Source organism: Neoarius graeffei, chromosome 26, assembly GCF_027579695.1.
Source record: "Neoarius graeffei isolate fNeoGra1 chromosome 26, fNeoGra1.pri, whole genome shotgun sequence".
Taxonomy (NCBI): domain Eukaryota; kingdom Metazoa; phylum Chordata; class Actinopteri; order Siluriformes; family Ariidae; genus Neoarius; species Neoarius graeffei.
The window spans coordinates 3,860,958-3,879,269 of NC_083594.1; the positions used below are offsets into that span (position 1 = coordinate 3,860,958).

At 42.0% G+C, this 18,312-nt stretch overlaps 1 protein-coding gene across 1 annotated transcript; it reads right to left on the reverse strand.

Moving 5' to 3' along the window:
* Positions 1–44: 44 nt before the first annotated feature.
* On the reverse strand, positions 45–11,945 carry si:dkey-264d12.5 (myocardial zonula adherens protein). The gene is made up of 17 exons (XM_060909950.1): positions 11,889–11,945; positions 7,319–7,483; positions 7,023–7,134; positions 6,730–6,938; positions 6,578–6,643; positions 6,275–6,437; positions 6,122–6,193; positions 4,159–4,259; positions 3,859–4,073; positions 3,584–3,752; positions 3,441–3,467; positions 3,249–3,328; positions 2,535–2,676; positions 2,308–2,444; positions 2,118–2,235; positions 253–300; positions 45–137 (listed from the first exon to the last, which is right to left on the reverse strand). The coding sequence occupies exons 1-17, from the start codon at positions 11,901–11,903 to the stop codon at positions 135–137; spliced, it is 1,842 nt and encodes a 613-aa protein (XP_060765933.1). The 5' UTR covers positions 11,904–11,945; the 3' UTR covers positions 45–134.
* Between the last annotated feature and the right edge of the window lie 6,367 nt (positions 11,946–18,312).

The window sequence follows — 18,312 nt, forward strand, 5'->3', positions numbered from 1 at the left end:
TCATTTTGTTAAATTTCATAATAAATAGTGCTTTTTACCGTTCTTGCCTCCTTTACATCACCCCAGGTTGTGTGTAAAGATGTTCATATAGGCCGTCTGTTGTCTTCTGCGTGATGGACATTTCAAGCTCCCTTTCACTGTAAACAAAAGATGGCTTGTAACATTTCTTAGCAAGTGAGAAAAACTCAGGGTCATGCTAGCTTGTCTTGTTGAGAGAAATGAAGAGCCTAAATTGGATCCAACTCGTTTTACCTGAAGCTTTGGGCCGTTGAGGTGATTCCTGTGAATTTTCCTCAGGTACTGTATGAAAGAAGAACTAAAATGTTGGAGAAATCTTCACTCTAAACAAAAACGAGCTCCAACTCGCAATATGAAACACATCAACACTGTAGGGCCAAAAGTATGTGGACACACAATTACACTTGTGTTCAAAATAATACCAGATCAATCACTGTTTTTGGTGGAAATTATATTACTACATGGCAAATAATTTACCAGTAGGTGTAGTAGAGTCATAGAAAACCAACATTCATGATATGCATGCTCCTGAGTCTGTGTAATTGAATAATTAAGTGAAAAGGGGTGTGTTCAAAATAATAGCAGTGTGGAGTTTAATTAGTGAGGTCAGTCAGGTGGCCCTAATTTAAGGATGAAGCCAGCACATGTTGCACATCCATTTCTCTCTGAAAACCTGAGAAACATGGGTCGTTCCAGACATTGTTCAGAAGAACAGCGTGCTTTGATTAAAACGTTGATTGGAGAGGTAAAACGTATACTGTAAAGAAGTGCAGAAAATGATGGGCTGCTCAGCTAAAATGATCTCCAGTGCTTTAAAATGGACAGCAAAGCCAGAGAGACGTGGAAGAAAACAGAAGACTACCATTCGAATGGATCGAAGAATAGCCAGAATGGCAAAGACTCAGCCAATGATCAGCTCCAGGGTGATCAAAGACGGTCTGAAGTTACCTGTGGGTACTGTGACAATTAGAAGACGCCTGTGTGAAGCTAATCTATCAGCAAGAAGCTCCCGCAAAGTTCCACTGTTAAAAAAAAAAAGACATGCTGAAGAGGATACAATTTGCCAAAGAACGCATCGACTGGCCTAAAGAGAAATGGAAAAACATTTTGTGGACTGATGAAAGTAAAATTGTTCTTTTTGGGTCCAAGAGCCGCAGACAGTTTTTCAGACGACCCCCAAACACTGAATTCAAGCCACAGTCCACTCTGAAGACAGTGAAGCATGGTGGTGCAAGCATCATGATATGGGGATGTCTCTCTTACTATGGTGCCGGGCCTATTTATCGCATACCAGGGATCATGGATCAGTTTGCATATATCAAAATACTTGAAGAGGTCATGTTGCCTTATGCTGAAGAGGAAATGCCCTTGAAATGGGTGTTTCAACAAGACAACGACCCCAAACACACCAGTAAGCGAGCAGCATCAGGGTTCAAGACCAACAAAATGAAAGTTATGGAGTGGCCAGCCCAATCCCCGGACCTTAATCCGATAGAAAACTTGTGGGGTGACATCAAAAATGCTGTTTCTGAGGCAAAACCAAGAAATGCAGAGGAATTGTGGAATGTTGTCAAATCATCCTGGGCTGGAATACCTGTTCACAGGTGCCAGAAGTTCTCAGAAACCGTGGTTATACAACTAAATATTAGTTTAGTGATTCACAGGAATACTAAATCCTTAAGATTTTTCAGTTTATACAGTAAATATTTGGAGTTTGTAATGAAAAATGCAGACACTGCTATTTTTTTGAACAGCCCAATGTTCATTTTTCTTCATTTTCTGTAAAGTAATTAAAATATTCATACATTTTTCTTCATGTTTTGATGTAGAATATAATGTGCAGTGTTCCCAATGCATGGAAATAAAAACTATTATAAGGATTTTGAGCTTTACTCACGTTTTTAAACGCACTGCTATTATTTTGAACACAACTGTATGTTACAATGCAGCTGTACATAAAGCGAGCTCCATGAAGACGTTTGGAGTGGAAGAACTTGGTTGTCGGTGTTCAGGACACTCATTGTGGATAATAAAGTTAGCATAACATGCAAGGAACAATCTGATTGGGGGAGCAGACCATAATACATTCCATTATCTACCTGAATGCTTCTGAGAGATTCCATGTCCCACAGCAGTCTTTCGAGCTTGAAAATCTGCACGGACTTCAGCATGTTCATCTCCCACTGCTGTATGTTGTTCTTCTCCAGGAGCTCAACCCTGAAAAGACACTTATTCTTTTAATCCAAGTTTGTTTGTAAAGTACACAGTGATCTGATGGGTATTCTGTACCTTAGCCGCAGAGCAAAAACTTGGTCGTCTGTGTTTTTGCTGTTCTCTTCTGCTTCGTTCAGCTGCTCAAGCAGCGTTTTCTTGGTCAGAAGCAGAGCTTCATTCTCAGCCATCACCATTTTCACCAGGTCACTCTCCTGGTGAGAAACATTAGCTCTCATTTATAATGATGCTTATGTAACCCGCCTCTTTTCTAGTCTCGCCATCATCAACCACCACTGATTTACCTTCTCAAGTCGCTTTGTGAGGATGTCCAGCTCGCCTTCCTGCTCTGTGATCTTCTGATCACGCCAGGTCAGCTCTTGGAGATGCACCCGTTTAGCTTTTCCAAGTTTTTCTCTGTGGTGCACCTTCATCATCTCATATTTTCTAAAAAAATAAACACACATCAGCTACCTAGCAGTTAAGATTACATTTATAAAACATCTCATTTTACATTTTCTTTAAAATCCTGTCAGATTAGCATTAGCAGTCAAAATTGTAAGCATTATTAAAAGTTGTCTCAGAAATTCTACTAGGTTAGCTCATGTTAGTTAGCATGAAAATCCTCTCAGAAATCCTGTAAAGATATTATTAAAAAAATTCCAATCAGGGTTCTGTATCTGGCTAGCTTTATTACTTAGGAAAGTTTAGAGTTTGACTAAACATGAGAGGATTTTAACGCCATGTTAGTTGGGTGGCTATTGTTAGCGGTCACAATTATAAATACAAACCAAATAGGACTTAAGTCCTGTCAGATTGTTAGCTAGCTGGCTAAACTTGGCAGAAAAATGACAAACATTTAGGAATCCTCTCAGAAATCCAGTCAGGTTACCTCAAACTAGCCATCTCTTTAGCATTAGCAGTGACAAATACTTCAAGGAAATCCTGTCAGGTCATGTTAGAGCTGTTTAACAAAAGACGGTCATGCCTGAGGGGTGTGTGCACACGTGGTTTTGTACCTAGCTTGAGAGTGAAGGTTATTTTGGACCTGCTGGAGCTCCTCACAAAAGTCCTCCAGCTTCTTTATGTCCTGTTTTGGCTGGAGGAGGGGAAAAAAAACAAAAACCACACACTTGGGTAATTAAAACAGCCTGCAGACCCTCTACAATCCATGTGGAATTTACATGATCTCCACAATCCATGTTAGATACCTTCAGGTTCTCTTGTTCCTGGGAACTCTGTAAAGAAGAAAACATCTCAGGTTTGCTGATCTCTCAAATCCATTTTTTATCATTTTGGTTCCTTTCACCTGTGTTACATGATGTGCTTGAGATGTTTCTGATTCAACCCACACCTTTTGCTGAAGATGCTGCATGCTGCTGGTGGTGTCCTGGAGCTCCAAAATCTGCTGTTCTGCCTCCTTAATCTTCTTTCTCATCATAGTCTCCTGCTCAAGCTCTGCCTCGAACTTCAGATTGAGCTCCTGCAAGCTGCTGAGCCCTTCTTCTAGCTTCTCTGGGTACCTGGAAAATCAGAATGACTCAAGCTGGTGGGAAACAGGATGTCTGGTTGACCAAAAAATTGTTGCTAATAATGTTAACCCCTGAAAATGTCTATTAGAAAGGGTACCTTTTATGAACGTCCTTTTCTTTCTTGTTCTTGCCTTTGGGTGGAGGGCGAGTGTGATGGGTCTTGTGTGTGGGGGGGGAAGGACTTTTTAAACATGATCCAGATGTAATACGGCTAAGAGAACGAGATGTTTGCACTACCGGTGTCAGTTTCTGGGTCAAAGCATGGATCAAGTCCTCATCCTCACTGTCCAACTCCTTGAAGTTTCTCTCAATCTGATGATTCAAAAAAATACATTTTGTTTTGGTGAATATAATAATAAAAATAAAATTTCTTATCTTTAACTCTGTGATTTTATACCAGCTCTAGGAGTTGTGCACGTTCTGCATGCATGGTGTGAACAGTGTCCCTCAGATGATGGAGCTCGTTCGTCTCCTTAACCGCTTGAACCTCGTCCAAATCTGAGGACAAGTTTTACAGGTTTTTTTTTTTTTAAATGTCATGTATATTACGAACATAAAACATACCTTACAACCTTGAAGAGGAAATGACTGTATTGGGAAATGCCCTGAAACCTTGAAGCATCAGAAACAGCTCCATCTTGTGGTTTGCAAAAATAAATAAATTTACAATAAAGTTATTCCACGAAATCGAGTTGTCTATAAGTCATGTACGATTAGACTGAGTGGAATAATTTTTATTCTATCCACATTCACTGGATTTTGAGAAACACATTTTTATTTTTTTGCAAATTCAATAAATAAAAAAAACTTTTATACAAAATGTCCAACAAAATCGTTAATGCTTAGCATGTAAACAAACCAGTGAAATCTCATCATCTCTAGCCGCTTTATCCTTCTACAGGGTCGCAGGCGAGCTGGAGCCTATCCCAGCTGACTACGGGCGAAAGGCGGGGTACACCCTGGACAAGTCGCCAGGTCATCACAGGGCTGACACATAGACACAGACAACCATTCACACTCACATTCACACCTACGGTCAATTTAGAGTCACCAGTTAACCTAACCTGCATGTCTTTGGACTGTGGGGGAAACCGGAGCACCCGGAGGAAACCCACGCGGACATGGGGAGAACATGCAAACTCCACACAGAAAGGCCCTCGCCGGCCCCGGACCCAGGACCTTCTTGCTGTGAGGCGACAGCACTAACCACTACACCAGCGTGCCGCCCCATCAAAAACTTGTACTCCATATTTTTTTTGGGGGGGGGTGTGTTTCTCTACTCATAGTATATGAGCGGATATCCTAGTAGCACGGGCGCAGATAGAGGGGGGGACGGGTGGGATTCGTCCCACCCAAATTTAAATTCACCTCGTTCGGTCCCCCCCACTTATAGGGAGGAAAAAACATCTATGCTGTCTTTCTTTGCATAAGGCAAACCTCACGGAAAAATCAAAAGACTAATTACCATTCGGTTTATTGAGGTGCACAGCAGTACATACATAGTTGCAACAACTCACATAAAACAAAACAAAGACTGATATTCGGTTGGTTGAGCTGCGCAGACTGCACAGGTTGCGAGCTCGAGCTTGGTTGCTATGGTTACCTACAACAAGTTTGACAGGCATATCGGGGACAGCTCCTAGTTCAGGACCCCAACACGGCATGATGAAGGGTGCCAAACCGAAAAGGCAGAAAACGATTGCATCGTTTTTTCAAAAAACAACGACTGTAAGTAAACTGTGCCTTACTTTATCATATCACCTTGCAATTTTTTGATAGTCTGTTCAAAGTAATGTCGTAGTGAAAGTAAAATCGTACGGAGTAGAGATGCCTTTCTGGTAGCCTCCTTTCGGTGGTAGCCTGTAGATACAGTGCTCAGAAGGCAGTTTTAATGTTTAATCTGGCGTTCCCTGCCATAATTTCAGCGAGCATATTGTTTCATAAGGAAACTTTGCGAAGAGTTGTTGACTGACTGCCGCTCACGCAACACACAGGCATAGTTAGAAAGTCAACACATGGTGGGGTTGGGGTTGGTTTGCTGGCAGCTTTGTCCCCCCCAGTTCAAAAAACGTATCTGTGCCCCTGCCTAGTAGTAGAGTAGCCAATCAGAGCGTGCGATTGCTCGTATCCAGTGAATGTGGATAGAATAAAGCTGCTTCTGATAATGTAATTAATCTGCTAATGACATGAAGGTGAGGTTTCACTGTGAACAGACTGACAGGTTGACTGCCATTTTTAACAGTTATTTTCCACTGATAACTCACTGCAGCGATTACACTGTTTAAATCCAAACATCTTAAAGACTGTCAGCTCTGTAGAAACCATGAGCACAGTAAAACTGTGAGAGGATCTTGTGTTACCGCAGTGTTTCAGCTTCTCCAACTCCTGCCTAAGCTGCTCAGCTTCCACCTGTGCCCCATGGAGCTCGGACTCTGATAGAAAAAATATTTTTTTTCTGAGCACACGTAGTTCAGAAACACACAAACGTGCGAGAATATTTCTGAAGCTCTTACCGTAGGTCTTCTTGGTCACGTGAGCCGACTCGAGCTCGTCAATGAGGCGGCGGATCTCCTTGTGAGCCAGGTTCAGCCTGGTGGAGGCCTCGTCCAGGTCCCTCTCCAGCAAACTCCGCTCTCCGTCCTTAAAAGTTTTGTCCTTTGTGGCTTGGTTATCATCCTAACAAGGCGACAGAACAAGCATAAACAGGATCTTTATCTGTGAGCGAACGCATGTGAATATTAATAAAGCAAGAAATGCAATGGGGAAGGTCAATTAACTCAAATTTTCTCCAAGAATTTTATCCAAATGGAACATACCTTCGTGGCCTGTGAAGCCTTCCTAAAACTCCTCTTCCAAGAACACCAACGTTGCAGTGGTGTCACCTTGTGGAGGAGAATAAGGTTCACAGCCAAAACGTTTTGTCACATTGCTTTAACAATAAAATATATTTTTTTGTGAGAAATCTCACCTTTTCTGCATTTTCATCAGGAGTTCTTTGCTTCTGAGCACACTGGACATTTCGGGTATCCGAGTCCCTATCTTCCAGGGCTTGAATCTTCTCCCTGAGAGCAGCTTGGTCTGCAAGGAGGTACGCCACCTGCTCACTCAGGCTGCTGGCTATGAGCTCCGCCAAACCTTCCTGCACCAACATCTCCGCTATCTCACTCTTCTGAGCCTCTGTGTGCACCAATGGAAGCAGATTAGTGTTTACTGAAGAAGTATAATAAGGCGTTTCTGTTATATATTGGAAAGAAAGTGAACCTTGTTGCAGATTGATCTCGATCAGATTGGAGCGGAGCATTTCATTTTCCCGCTCGAGCTCCAGTGCCATCGAATCTCGAGTCTTGGAGAGATTCCGGATGTATAGCTGAAACTGTGAGGGCATGATCACACACGTTCAGTACATTTAAGATGGAAGACGCGTTTTGCTGCCAAAAGTACCAACCTCCCCCCAACAGTTTTAGCGTAATGGTATTCTCAGTGAAGGTCTTGAATCCAGAATGAGATTTTCTCGATCTGCTTTAGGCTAACTCGTTGCTTGATTACTCAGAACGTACCGTGCTGATTTCAGCAGCGTGTTTAGTTTGCAGTTCCTGAGTGAACTTCCTCACACTGTTGTCCTTCTCGATAAAGAGGCGCCACAGACAGTCCAATCGCTCCAAGTCGGAAGAGGCCTCAAAACAAAGACCCTCTTGCTGCAGTTGTGTCTCCATGTCCAACAACTAAAGGAGACGAGCAGTGCAGAATAAGGGCTACACTCCACAATACATCAGTACAGCCTTACAGCCATCCAGTTCATGATGTAATAAATATTCAGTCACTGCAACAGCAAGTTTAAGATTTACTACAGTGGTATGCAGATTGGAATGCAGCCATAGACTCACTTCTGAAACCTGCGACTTTTTAAGAAAGGAAATTCTTAAGCCAAGATAGTGCAAAGGCCCTAGTGAACGTGTTGCTAACCAGTTGTTTAGACCAGGGCTTTTCAAAGTGTGGGGCGCGCCTCCCCTAGGGGGCGCCAGAGTTCTTCGGGGGGGCGCAACATGAGGAAAAATAAACCAGAATAAGTTACTATTGCGGACATTTAGCGAACTTCAGCTAGCCTTTGCCAGAGACAAAATGGATCGATTTTTAGTACCTAAAGCTACAGTGAGTGAGGAGACAGAGTCTGGGCCAAGCAGAAAAAGAAGGAAGTATGACCACGATTATTTAAAGTTTGGATTTTCATGGACTGGATCTGAAAATGCTCCACTGCCACAGTGTGTTGTCTACCAAGAGGTGCTAGCTAACGATGCTATGAGATGTTTAAAATGTGTAAAACAAGATGTTTTTTTTAAAAAAGCACAGATGTTTAAAACGTGTAAAAAAAATGTTTTAAAAAGCACAGATGTTTAAAATGTGTAAAAGAAAAAAATAATGTGTACAACAACCATTTTTTTTAAATATGAATAGAACATTAAGTATAGCAACAACAAAAATTGTAAGGGGGGCGCTGTTGTTTATTTGCTCTCTGAGGAGTGGCCGACTCTCCCACACTTTGAAAACCCCTGGTTTAGACTCTTCTAATAGTTTACTCTCTGGACAACCCATGACTCGGCTACAAAAGCTGCAAAGGCCTCAAAATACGGCAGCTAGGCTTATTTGTAACACTTTGCATTTTGACCACATTACGCCAGTGCTAGAAGATTTACATTGGTTGCCCATTAAACTTTGCATTGATTTTAAAATATTGTTAACTCAAAGCTATACATGGCCTCGCCCCGGACGATACACTACAACTCATTGCTATTAGAACGCCATCACGTTATAGCCTAAGGTCCAATAGTGAACTATTATTACAGTGTTAGAACACTCACCACATTGGGTGACCGCGCTTTTGTATCTGCGACACCTAAACTATGGCACAAATTACCGAGGGAGCTTCGCAACACACAATCTGCAGATATTTTTAAGAAATTACTCATGACTTATCTTTTTAAAGAGGCTTTTCATCATTTATGAATATATTTTGATAGTTTTATTACATTTTAAAATCATTTCTAGTTATGTTCTAGGTTTCCCTTTTAAGCAATTTTAGATTATTATACTATATGTAACATATTCGTATGAAACATGCACAATATAAGTAATAATAAACTTATAGCACATGAACAAGTCTGAATGGGTAACGGATGCTGGTTTATCCGACCTCACGCCACTGAAACGCTCAATGTAACGAGAAAATACACTGCTCACATGTGCAGTTGTCTTCTTTATGTTGTTGTCGTGTTGTATTTATTGTCCCTGTATGCGTTTCCACTTACGCTCTGGTTCCTACACAGACGCCAACTAGAAGTGCACTCATAGAGCGCTTCTACAATATGCAAATCTGCAACTGCAGCCACTTTGTGTGTCTGGATATCTCATCTCATCTCATTATCTCTAGCCGCTTTATCCTTCTACAGGGTCGCAGGCGAGCTGGAGCCTATCCCAGCTGACTACGGGCGAAAGGCGGGGTTCACCCTGGACAAGTCGCCAGGTCATCACAGGGCTGACACATAGACACAGACAACCATTCACACTCACATTCACACCTACGCTCAATTTAGAGTCACCAGTTAACCTAACCTGCATGTCTTTGGACTGTGGGGGAAACCGGAGCACCCGGAGGAAACCCACGCGGACACGGGGAGAACATGCAAACTCCACACAGAAAGGCCCTCGCCGGCCCCGGGGCTCGAACCCAGGACCTTCATGCTGTGAGGCAACAGCGCTAACCACTACACCACCGTGCCGCCCGTGTCTGGATATATTTCCAAAATTATTACAACTATCTCATCTGGCCTAGGATCCCCCAGGAGGAACTGGAAAGCGGGACGCCTGGAATACCCTGCTGCCACCGCGACCTGACTTCAGATAAGCGGAAGGAAACGGATGGGTGGATTATAACTATGTGCCTATATATATGTATCCCAAAAGATTACAAAACCCAAACTTTTTTTGTGGTTATTTTACTGATTTTACCTCATTTAACGCGATTTTGTGGTTCTCACACACTCCTTATATAAGAATGATTCCACTTATTTGTTGACCAGATCTAGCGAGGGTGTCACTAAAGTGCAGTTGTCCCAATGTTTGTAAATATTTATTGTTGGTTATTAAGAAAATAGGCAGCATGGTGGTGTAGTGTCACCTCACAGCAAGAAGGTTCTGGGTTTGAGCCCCAGCAACCGATGGGGGTGGAGTTTGCACGTTCGCCCCGTGGGTTTCCTTCGGGTGCTCCGGTTTCCCCAACAGTTCAAAGGCATGCGGTTAGGTTAAGTGGCTACTCAAAATTGTCCATAGGTGTGAGTGTGAGAATGGTTGAGAGGAGAAAACCTCGATAAGAATCCAGTAGAAGGCAACGGGAAACCACTACTGTAATGTTCCCTAGAAACTCTGATGGACGTCAGAGCTGGACCTGCCATCAGGTAGCTTGAGAAAATGGAATAAAAGCTTTTATTATTATTATTATTAAACAAAAGGAATATTTGAGTTGATAGGGAATAGGAAAATAATGGCGACTTTACAGTTTACCATACTGCGTATTCAAAAATCTAAGGTTAAAGCAATACGGTTTTTCAATTTCATAAAATCGGTGAAACTTAGTTCCGTCTGAAATGTGGTGATTGTGATATATGTTTATTTCTGTAATATCTCACAAAATATCAGGCCATTCTGTGGCTGGGAAGTTATTTAATTTGAGGGGATTAAAGCAAATAATGTGCATGAAATAGTTTGCTTTGTGCAGTCAAGCAGACAGAGGAAGTCCGTGTGCGCATGCGCAGGTTTCCCTTTGAGCGTGCACTGACAGTTCCATCATTCTGTCGCTAAACGAACAGCTGATCACACCGAGGTGCTTGCTGAGCGCCAATATTTATTAGTTTGGTCCTGCGTTTCCTTTCCTTCGTATATAACATAACATCTTTTCTTCTCGCTTTCTTTCCGTTACTGTAGTCGCTCTTTCACGTTTCATTCACACACTAACGTCCTCCATTTTTCTCTCCTGTTTCAAATTTGTATCCCACAATGCCTTGCGCGAACGGGGAAAGCCCACCACGTGATGCATGACGTAGTATCTTGTATTGGGTCATGGTGAAGCAGGAAAAAATAAATTCTTTTTATGACCTAGACTTGAAAAATCTGAAAGGTGGTCTATCTTTAAAGTGCATATCATGGGTAAATTCAGGAGCAAGATCAATGTAATTCTCTTATTTTATAGTAAACTTTGGTCAAATATCTGTCGCATTTTGCGCAATTTTTTTTTACCTTGCGCAATACCAGAAAAATTCAGTTGAAAATCAAGCCGTTTGAGGTGAATTTGTCCGCCTCTGAAAAAACGTGGCATTTGGATTTCCCGGGATACATTGATTTTTGTGACGTCGCGTGCGGGACGCCTCCTTCTGAATCCTACGTCAGCGCTGGTTTGTTTATGAGAAAACGACCTGGTGGTTTTCTGCAAATTTCTTCAACGTTATCATGTAATTATTAAAATGTTTAACAGATGTATCGTAGGAGGGTGTAGCAACACCAATCGTTTCCCAAAAGACCGGACAATGAGAGAGAAATGGGAGCGCTTGGTCTACACAGGCTGTGCACTGAAACCGTGCAAAGCTCGCACAGCCTGCTGGCGCTTCCGCAGGTGACGTCACGAATCTGGCTCCAGACTCCCTTGGGATTTTTCCAGACGCGTTTTGTTATTTATTTTTTTCTGCTGTAGACAGATGGACTTGTGCAAAATTACCCTTCTGGATGAGTGTGTAAAGGGACAGACTTTCATATATATATATATATATAAAAAAAAAAAAATTGGTCCAGGATATGCACTTTAAAGGTTAGGGGTTAACCCTAGTTCCAGTGGTATGGTAAAGTGTAAAATAACCAAATAATGGTGCATTTTTTTTCTTGGTAATAATTTTTTTTCAAAAACTATCGTGAACCCAATATCGTGAATCGAATCAAATGGTGAATCGTTACATGCCTCGGTAAAACTAGCACTACACCTGTTTAACTCTTAAACATGACTCACAGTTTTGAACACAAGATATTAAATATTAGTATAAGGCAACTTATTTAAAACTTTAAAACATGAAACTTGAAGACCTTTACCTCCAGTGGTTTCATTCTCACCGCCAGCTGTTCGGAATGACGTCACCATCTCTCCGTCTAAAGGAGGAATAAAAGTCTGTTGAGCTCAGTTTCTCTCCGGCAGGACGATGAGCTTTATAAATATGGCTTTATAAGAAAATCGAACTTTCCAAACGTGATTCCGGTTCCGGTTCTGATATTCAGTGCAAACATCAGAAGGCGTTTCTGTCTCCATGTGCATGGAGAGGGACTGAAGCGCCTCTGCAAAAGGGCAAGAGGAAGAGAAAAAGGGAATCTTTCCTGGTCTGATGTCTTTTAGAAGCTCAGCCAGAAGAAACTGCAGCCTCACGGGTGCCAACATTTATTACTTTATGTCAAAATGTTTAAACTGGTGCTTTACCATCAGTCTTCACTGAATAACATGCAATTCATGATATTTGCCACTTGGGGGCGCTGTTTACTCTCTTTCCCCGCCCCCAAGCATAAAATTCCTATCAAGTTTTTATTTCTGCTTTCAAAATGATTTGTTTCTAAATCCTACACCTTTGCAACTAATATTTCTTGAAGGCTGTTCTGGAGAGAAACACTTATAATGAATTTCCTGTTTACACAACTGTATCTGTTGTTGTTGGCGATTTTACAGCTTTATGATGAGAAGTAATTAGCTTTTTATTTTTTGCAAGGTTCTATTATGGCATTCTTCTTTTCAAAATGTCTTCAACTTCCCAAGGGTCTCACTGATGGACTCACAATTTCAGAATCCTCCATCAATTTTAAATGGGATTCAAGCCAGGAAATGATCTAGGCTATGCAAAGCATTCTTGTGTTATTTTTGCTATATGGTTGGGTTCATTATTCTGTTGAAACATCCATCTTCTCCCCAGATTCAGTTTTCTTTTACAGGTTTCTTTTGATGCTGTGTAATGCCCCAGTGCCATTTGCACAAAAGTAGCCCCGTATCTTGATGATATTTCACTATGGGGTATGATGTTGTTGGACCCCAGTGGGTAAGCGTCAACCAAGGTGGCCAAAAACAAGCTGGCGTAGAACGGCCCAGGCTGAGCACCAAGAGATGGGCCTGATATGGGGTGAAGCTCAAAGGGTAGCAAAAGACCGCACAGAATGGTCGACATGTCACAGCCTTATTTTCCACTCAGAAAGAAGAGGATAAGTAAGTAAGTAATGATGTTGTTGGGATCATGCACACAACCTTTCTTTCTCCAAACTTAAGGAGCTGAATTATTGCCAAAGAGTGCTCCTTTGACTGAGGACTACAGCTAACTTTAGGACTGCAGTTGTCATGAATGGTTCTGCACTCAAGTTTCCATCAATGAACAGTTTATAACTTCAACAAAACAGACTTCATGTTAAAACCTTAATGATTTTCCTAGTTACACAGTTGCACTTTGTGACTATGTAGGACACTGTTATCGAAGCAAATTATTTATAAAATCACGCTATCTGTTATCACCCAAATGAGGATGGGTTCCCTTTTGAGTCTGGTTCCTCTCGAGGTTTCTTCCTCATGTTATATGAGGGAGATTTTCCTTGCCACCATCACCACAGGCTTCTCATTGGGGGTAAAATTAGCTCATGTTTGAAGTCTTTAATTTTCTGTAAAGCTGCTTTGCGTCAATATCTATTGTTAAAAGCGCTATACAAATAAACTTGACTTGACTTACTTTGTGACTACTGTCCAGGAGCTGCAAAAGTAGGTATACAGTAAGGATTATTCCAGTATTACCAGTATAGCCAGTATCTCACTGGGTTGCGACAAATTGCAAACGTCATTCGCGAGAGAGTTTCAAAAATGTCTTGAAACATTTGCGGGGCTTCTCAATTTCCTCACATGAGTCGCAAAGTGTCGCTCCTTCGCCGCTGAAATGTTGAACATGTTCAAAACATTTGTGCGACAAAATTTCTCTCAAAATGACCGCAGATGCGTCACTGGTGTCGCAAAGTCGTCACGAACCCTTCTCAAGTCAGTTTCCGTGAGACAGGAAGCGTGAGTTCATCTCACTGGGCTGCGACAGCCTGCGACTAGTTGGAGACACAATTGCGGTAAAATATGCGAATATCAATTCAGTGTGATTCCAATTGAAAATTGTCGCTAATTTGCATATTTTATCGCAATTGTTGTGTCTCCAACTAGTCGCAGGCTGTCGCAGCCCAGTCAGATACTGGCTTATTATAATCATGGTGCTAGGTTTCATTTAATACTAAAATTCATTTAATTAATTAATTAATTAATTAGAGGGATTAATATGTTTATTTATTGATATGTTTGTATAATCAATAAAAACGTTTTATGCAAACGGTTTGTTTTTCATGACTGTATTGCAGCCCCCTGTATATAGGACACAGTTACAGAAGTGAGTTGTTTATAATCACACTATCTGTTAATCACCCAGATGAGGATGGGTTCCCTTTTGAGTCTGGTTCCTCTCAAGATTTCTTCCTCGTGTCATCTGAGGGAGTTTTTCCTCACCTCAGGCTTGATCATCAGGGATAAATTAAGCTCCTGCTTAAAGTCTAATCAATCTAGAACCGGTACAAAAAGCTGGCACCAGCACAGTGCCACGCTACAAAATTGCTGGTCCTAAAGCTGGAACCAGTGATGTCAGTGGCAGGGCTTTGAACCAGAATTTTTTTCCTATTGGTTCGTTCCGAACAGAAACGGAATTTTAACGTTTCCGGTTTTGGGTTCCACCATTAAATAGACGTTCCCGAACCGGTTAGAACAAAAAAATTTCGTTCCCGGAATGGTTAATTACGTTCCCTGTCAGCTGTTTAACAAATGGCTATAAAATTATGTCTCTGTCTCATCCAGCTTAAGCCAAATGTAGGCTAATTCTATTACAACCTTCATTAAATAAGACAAGAAATAATTCAAAACAATTATTATTTCAAATGTTGGCGATTTGGATTCTCAGTATGTCTTCCCATCTACACAAACAGAAAAAGTGCCAAAAATGAAAGATAATTCGTTTAGTGTGTTACCAAAGGCTAGTCAGGCCCTATAGAGGGCTACTGCATGACGTCACCGCGCCGCGAGATTTTGTTAGGCGCCATATTGGAAGACCAAGTACACATCTATACAAGTACATACATTCATAAAGCAAACTACACCTGAAATGTAGCCAGGGCCGGTTCTGCCCTAATCTGGACCCGGGTGCAACATCGCGCAACCCCCCCCCAAAAAAACACCAGTCTAAATCAGGACAACCATCACATAACTATAACTATAAACATTTTATATCAACTATTTTAACTAAATGGGCTATAATAAATAAGCCTGCAGGCAGCCACGGCGGGCTGCCTCAGAAAAGTAACCATTCAATGACACAACTGAAAGCCTGCAGCCACGGCGGGCTGCCTTAAAAACTAACCATTTGTCCTACCTTAAAACTCGTTTTGCATTTTCTGCCTCCTTTTTTGTATTTTCAACCCTCCGTTTATTTTCTTTCCTTTTCTGAAAACCCGATTTGTGTCCAGACATTTTGTTCTGCTACCAACGAACTAACTCGTCAGGTCTCGTCTCTCGAGCCCGCGATGATTCCCGTGGGAGGGGCAACAATTGATACATTTTTACAAACAGCCAATAGGGAGGTTGCATCGTTCAGGCTCTTCTTTGCTCAGACACTCAGTAATTCACTTATTATCACATGGAGACATGATAGTAGTCCACCTTCCCGCTCTCTCCATTCAGTCAGCGAACGTCACACAGGAAGTGAACCCCAGCGGGTCATAGAAACTTGCGCAGGAGAAGAATGGCTTTTTTATTTGTAGGCTACGGAAACTTTGAGGAATGAAATCAAAACCGGTATTAACCGGTTACCATTATTTTTAATAAGCGTTTCTGTTCCGGAACATAAAAAATAATAAAGTTTCTGGTTTCGTTTCTGTTCCATGTGAAATAGAAAAAGTTCCCGGTTTTCGTTTTCGTTCCTTGAACCGGTTCAAAGCCCTGGTCAGTGGCTATGGGAGTAGGAGAAGGAAATTCGCTGCCATTTTGATAAAACATGAGCGAAAATCAGAAATTGTTACGCACAGGCAACATTCAAACACAAGATGTGATGACTTTAAAAGAAGTCTCTTCTTTTTCCTTGTCCAGCACCATTGCCAGGTGGTCCATGTGGACCCAGGTCATATTAATTGGAGCATAGTTTTACACTGGATGCCCTTCCTGCTACAACCCTCCCATTTCTGGGCTGAGGAAACAACTGTTCACACACACACATCCACACCTATGGGCAATTTTGAGTAGCCAGTGAGACTAACTGCATGTCTTTGGACTGCAGGAGGAAACCCACACAGACACGGGGAGAACATGCAAACTCCACACAGAAAGGCCCTCGCCGGCTGCTGGGCTCGAACCCTCTTGCTGTGAGGCGACAGCGCTAACCACTACACCACCGTGCTACCCGTGTGATAACTTTAAAAGTAGCTTAATAATAAAAAGGAAGCTCAGTAGATGTGTTCTGTCCACTATAATTTTCCCCACAAATGTTACCCTGGTACCATTTCAATAGAAATAACCCCAACTCCATTACATCATTTCAACAGAAATAACCCCAACTCCATTACATAACTTTCAGTTCTCAAACCTGTCGAAACATGGGCCATTGTTTCAGAAGGGCACTTCAAAGGGCACCAAGGTAGAACTGGCTCCATACTGGTACCGTTACTGTCCTGGTGGAAAACAGCAAAAGGATCACTTCTTTATACAGAACGTTAAGATGTTTGTGCAGGGACAGTACTGTGCAAAAGTCTTAGTCACCCTATTTTTTTTCCATACAAACTTTGTTACAGATTTCTATTTTATAACTTCTACATTATCAACACATTTTAGAGTTCCAAACATTCAGTTTTTTTTCCAGCACAAAATTAAAATGTTACAGAAAAAAAAAAGTTTGCATGTAATCTGAGCAGCATATTCCATCAGAGAGCACTTTTCAGATGAAAAAAGAAAACATAATGAAGGCTGCTGGGTTTTGGTGTAAAATGAAGACGTGAGTGTGACAGTCAAAGTGTCCAGAAGAACTGGGGCTGGTTCTGGAAGATGCTCAGGAAAACCTACAGATCATTTCCACATAAAACTGCACTCACTGAACCTGAGACCGATATATATTATATACAGTATACAGTATATATATATCATCTCATTATCTGTAGCCGCTTTATCCTTCTACAGGGTCGCAGGCAAGCTGGAGCCTATCCCAGCTGACTACGGGCGAAAGGCGGGGTTCACCCTGGACAAGTCGCCAGGTCATCACAGGGCTGACACATAGACACAGACAACCATTCACACTCACATTCACACCTACGCTCAATTTAGAGTCACCAGTTAACCTAACCTGCATGTCTTTGGACTGTGGGGGAAACCGGAGCACCCGGAGGAAACCCACGCGGACACGGGGAGAACATGCAAACTCCGCAGAGAAAGGCCCTCGCCGGCCACGGGGCTCGAACCTGGACCTTCTTGCTGTGACGCAACAGTGCTAACCACTACACCACCGTGCTGCCCCGTATATATATATTTTTATTTTATTTTATTTTTTTAAAGCAAAGAGTCATCTCACACCAAATATTGATTTTGTTTCATTTATCATGACCTACTGATTAAGCAAAAAAAAAATAAAAATACTATAAGCAGTAATGTTGAAACATTTCATTTCATTATTTTTTAAGCCATTTTTTGGTCGACAGCATTTCTTTACATGTGCCTAAGACTTTTACACAGCCCTGTATATGCAGATGCTCTTCAATTCTATAAAACTAATTTCTGAGCTGATTGTATGTCTGAGGTTATTATCTCGTTAAATAAAACAAGACATCTCGGGCTGTGGCTGGACAGCAAGCTGGACTGGACTTGCAACACCAACCACTTGTACAGGAAGGGACAGAGCAGGCTATACTTCCTGAGGAGGCTGCGGTCCTTTAACATTTGCAGGAAACTCCTGTGGATGTTCTATCAGTCCGTGGTCGCCAGTGTCCTGTTTTACACCGTGGTGTGCTGGGGGGGCAGCACATCCAAGAAGGACACATCCAGGCTGGACAAACTGATCAGGCGGGCCGGCTCTGTGGTCGGCATGAAGCTGGACTCTCTGGTGACGGTGGCAGAGAAGAGGACTATGGACAAACTACTGAACATCATGGACGATGCCAGTCATCCTCTGCACACCGTCATCAGCAACCAGAGGAGCCTGTTCAGTGACAGAATGCTCCGTCCCAAGTGCAGGACGAACAGACTCAAAAACTCCTTTGTCCCTCACGCCATCAGACTGTACAACTCCTCTCTGGGGGGGAGGAGGGGGAACAGGAGGACAGAGGACGGGAAGGAGCAGTAGCCTAGCCTGACAATAAGCAATACCGGACAATGTGCAATATAAAGTGCAATATCTCTCTTGCTAGATTTTTTTTTTTTTGTATATGTTAATACTTA

Bases quoted from the DNA above. Each gene is read 5' to 3' on its own strand.
- si:dkey-264d12.5 (XM_060909950.1), bottom strand. The intron at 3,468-3,583 runs GTGTGGGTTGAA...TCTTCTTTACAG, and splicing joins TGCAGCATCTTCAGCAAAAG to AGTTCCCAGGAACAAGAGAA. The intron at 3,329-3,440 runs GTATCTAACATG...CCCCTCCTCCAG, and splicing joins AGGAACAAGAGAACCTGAAG to CCAAAACAGGACATAAAGAA.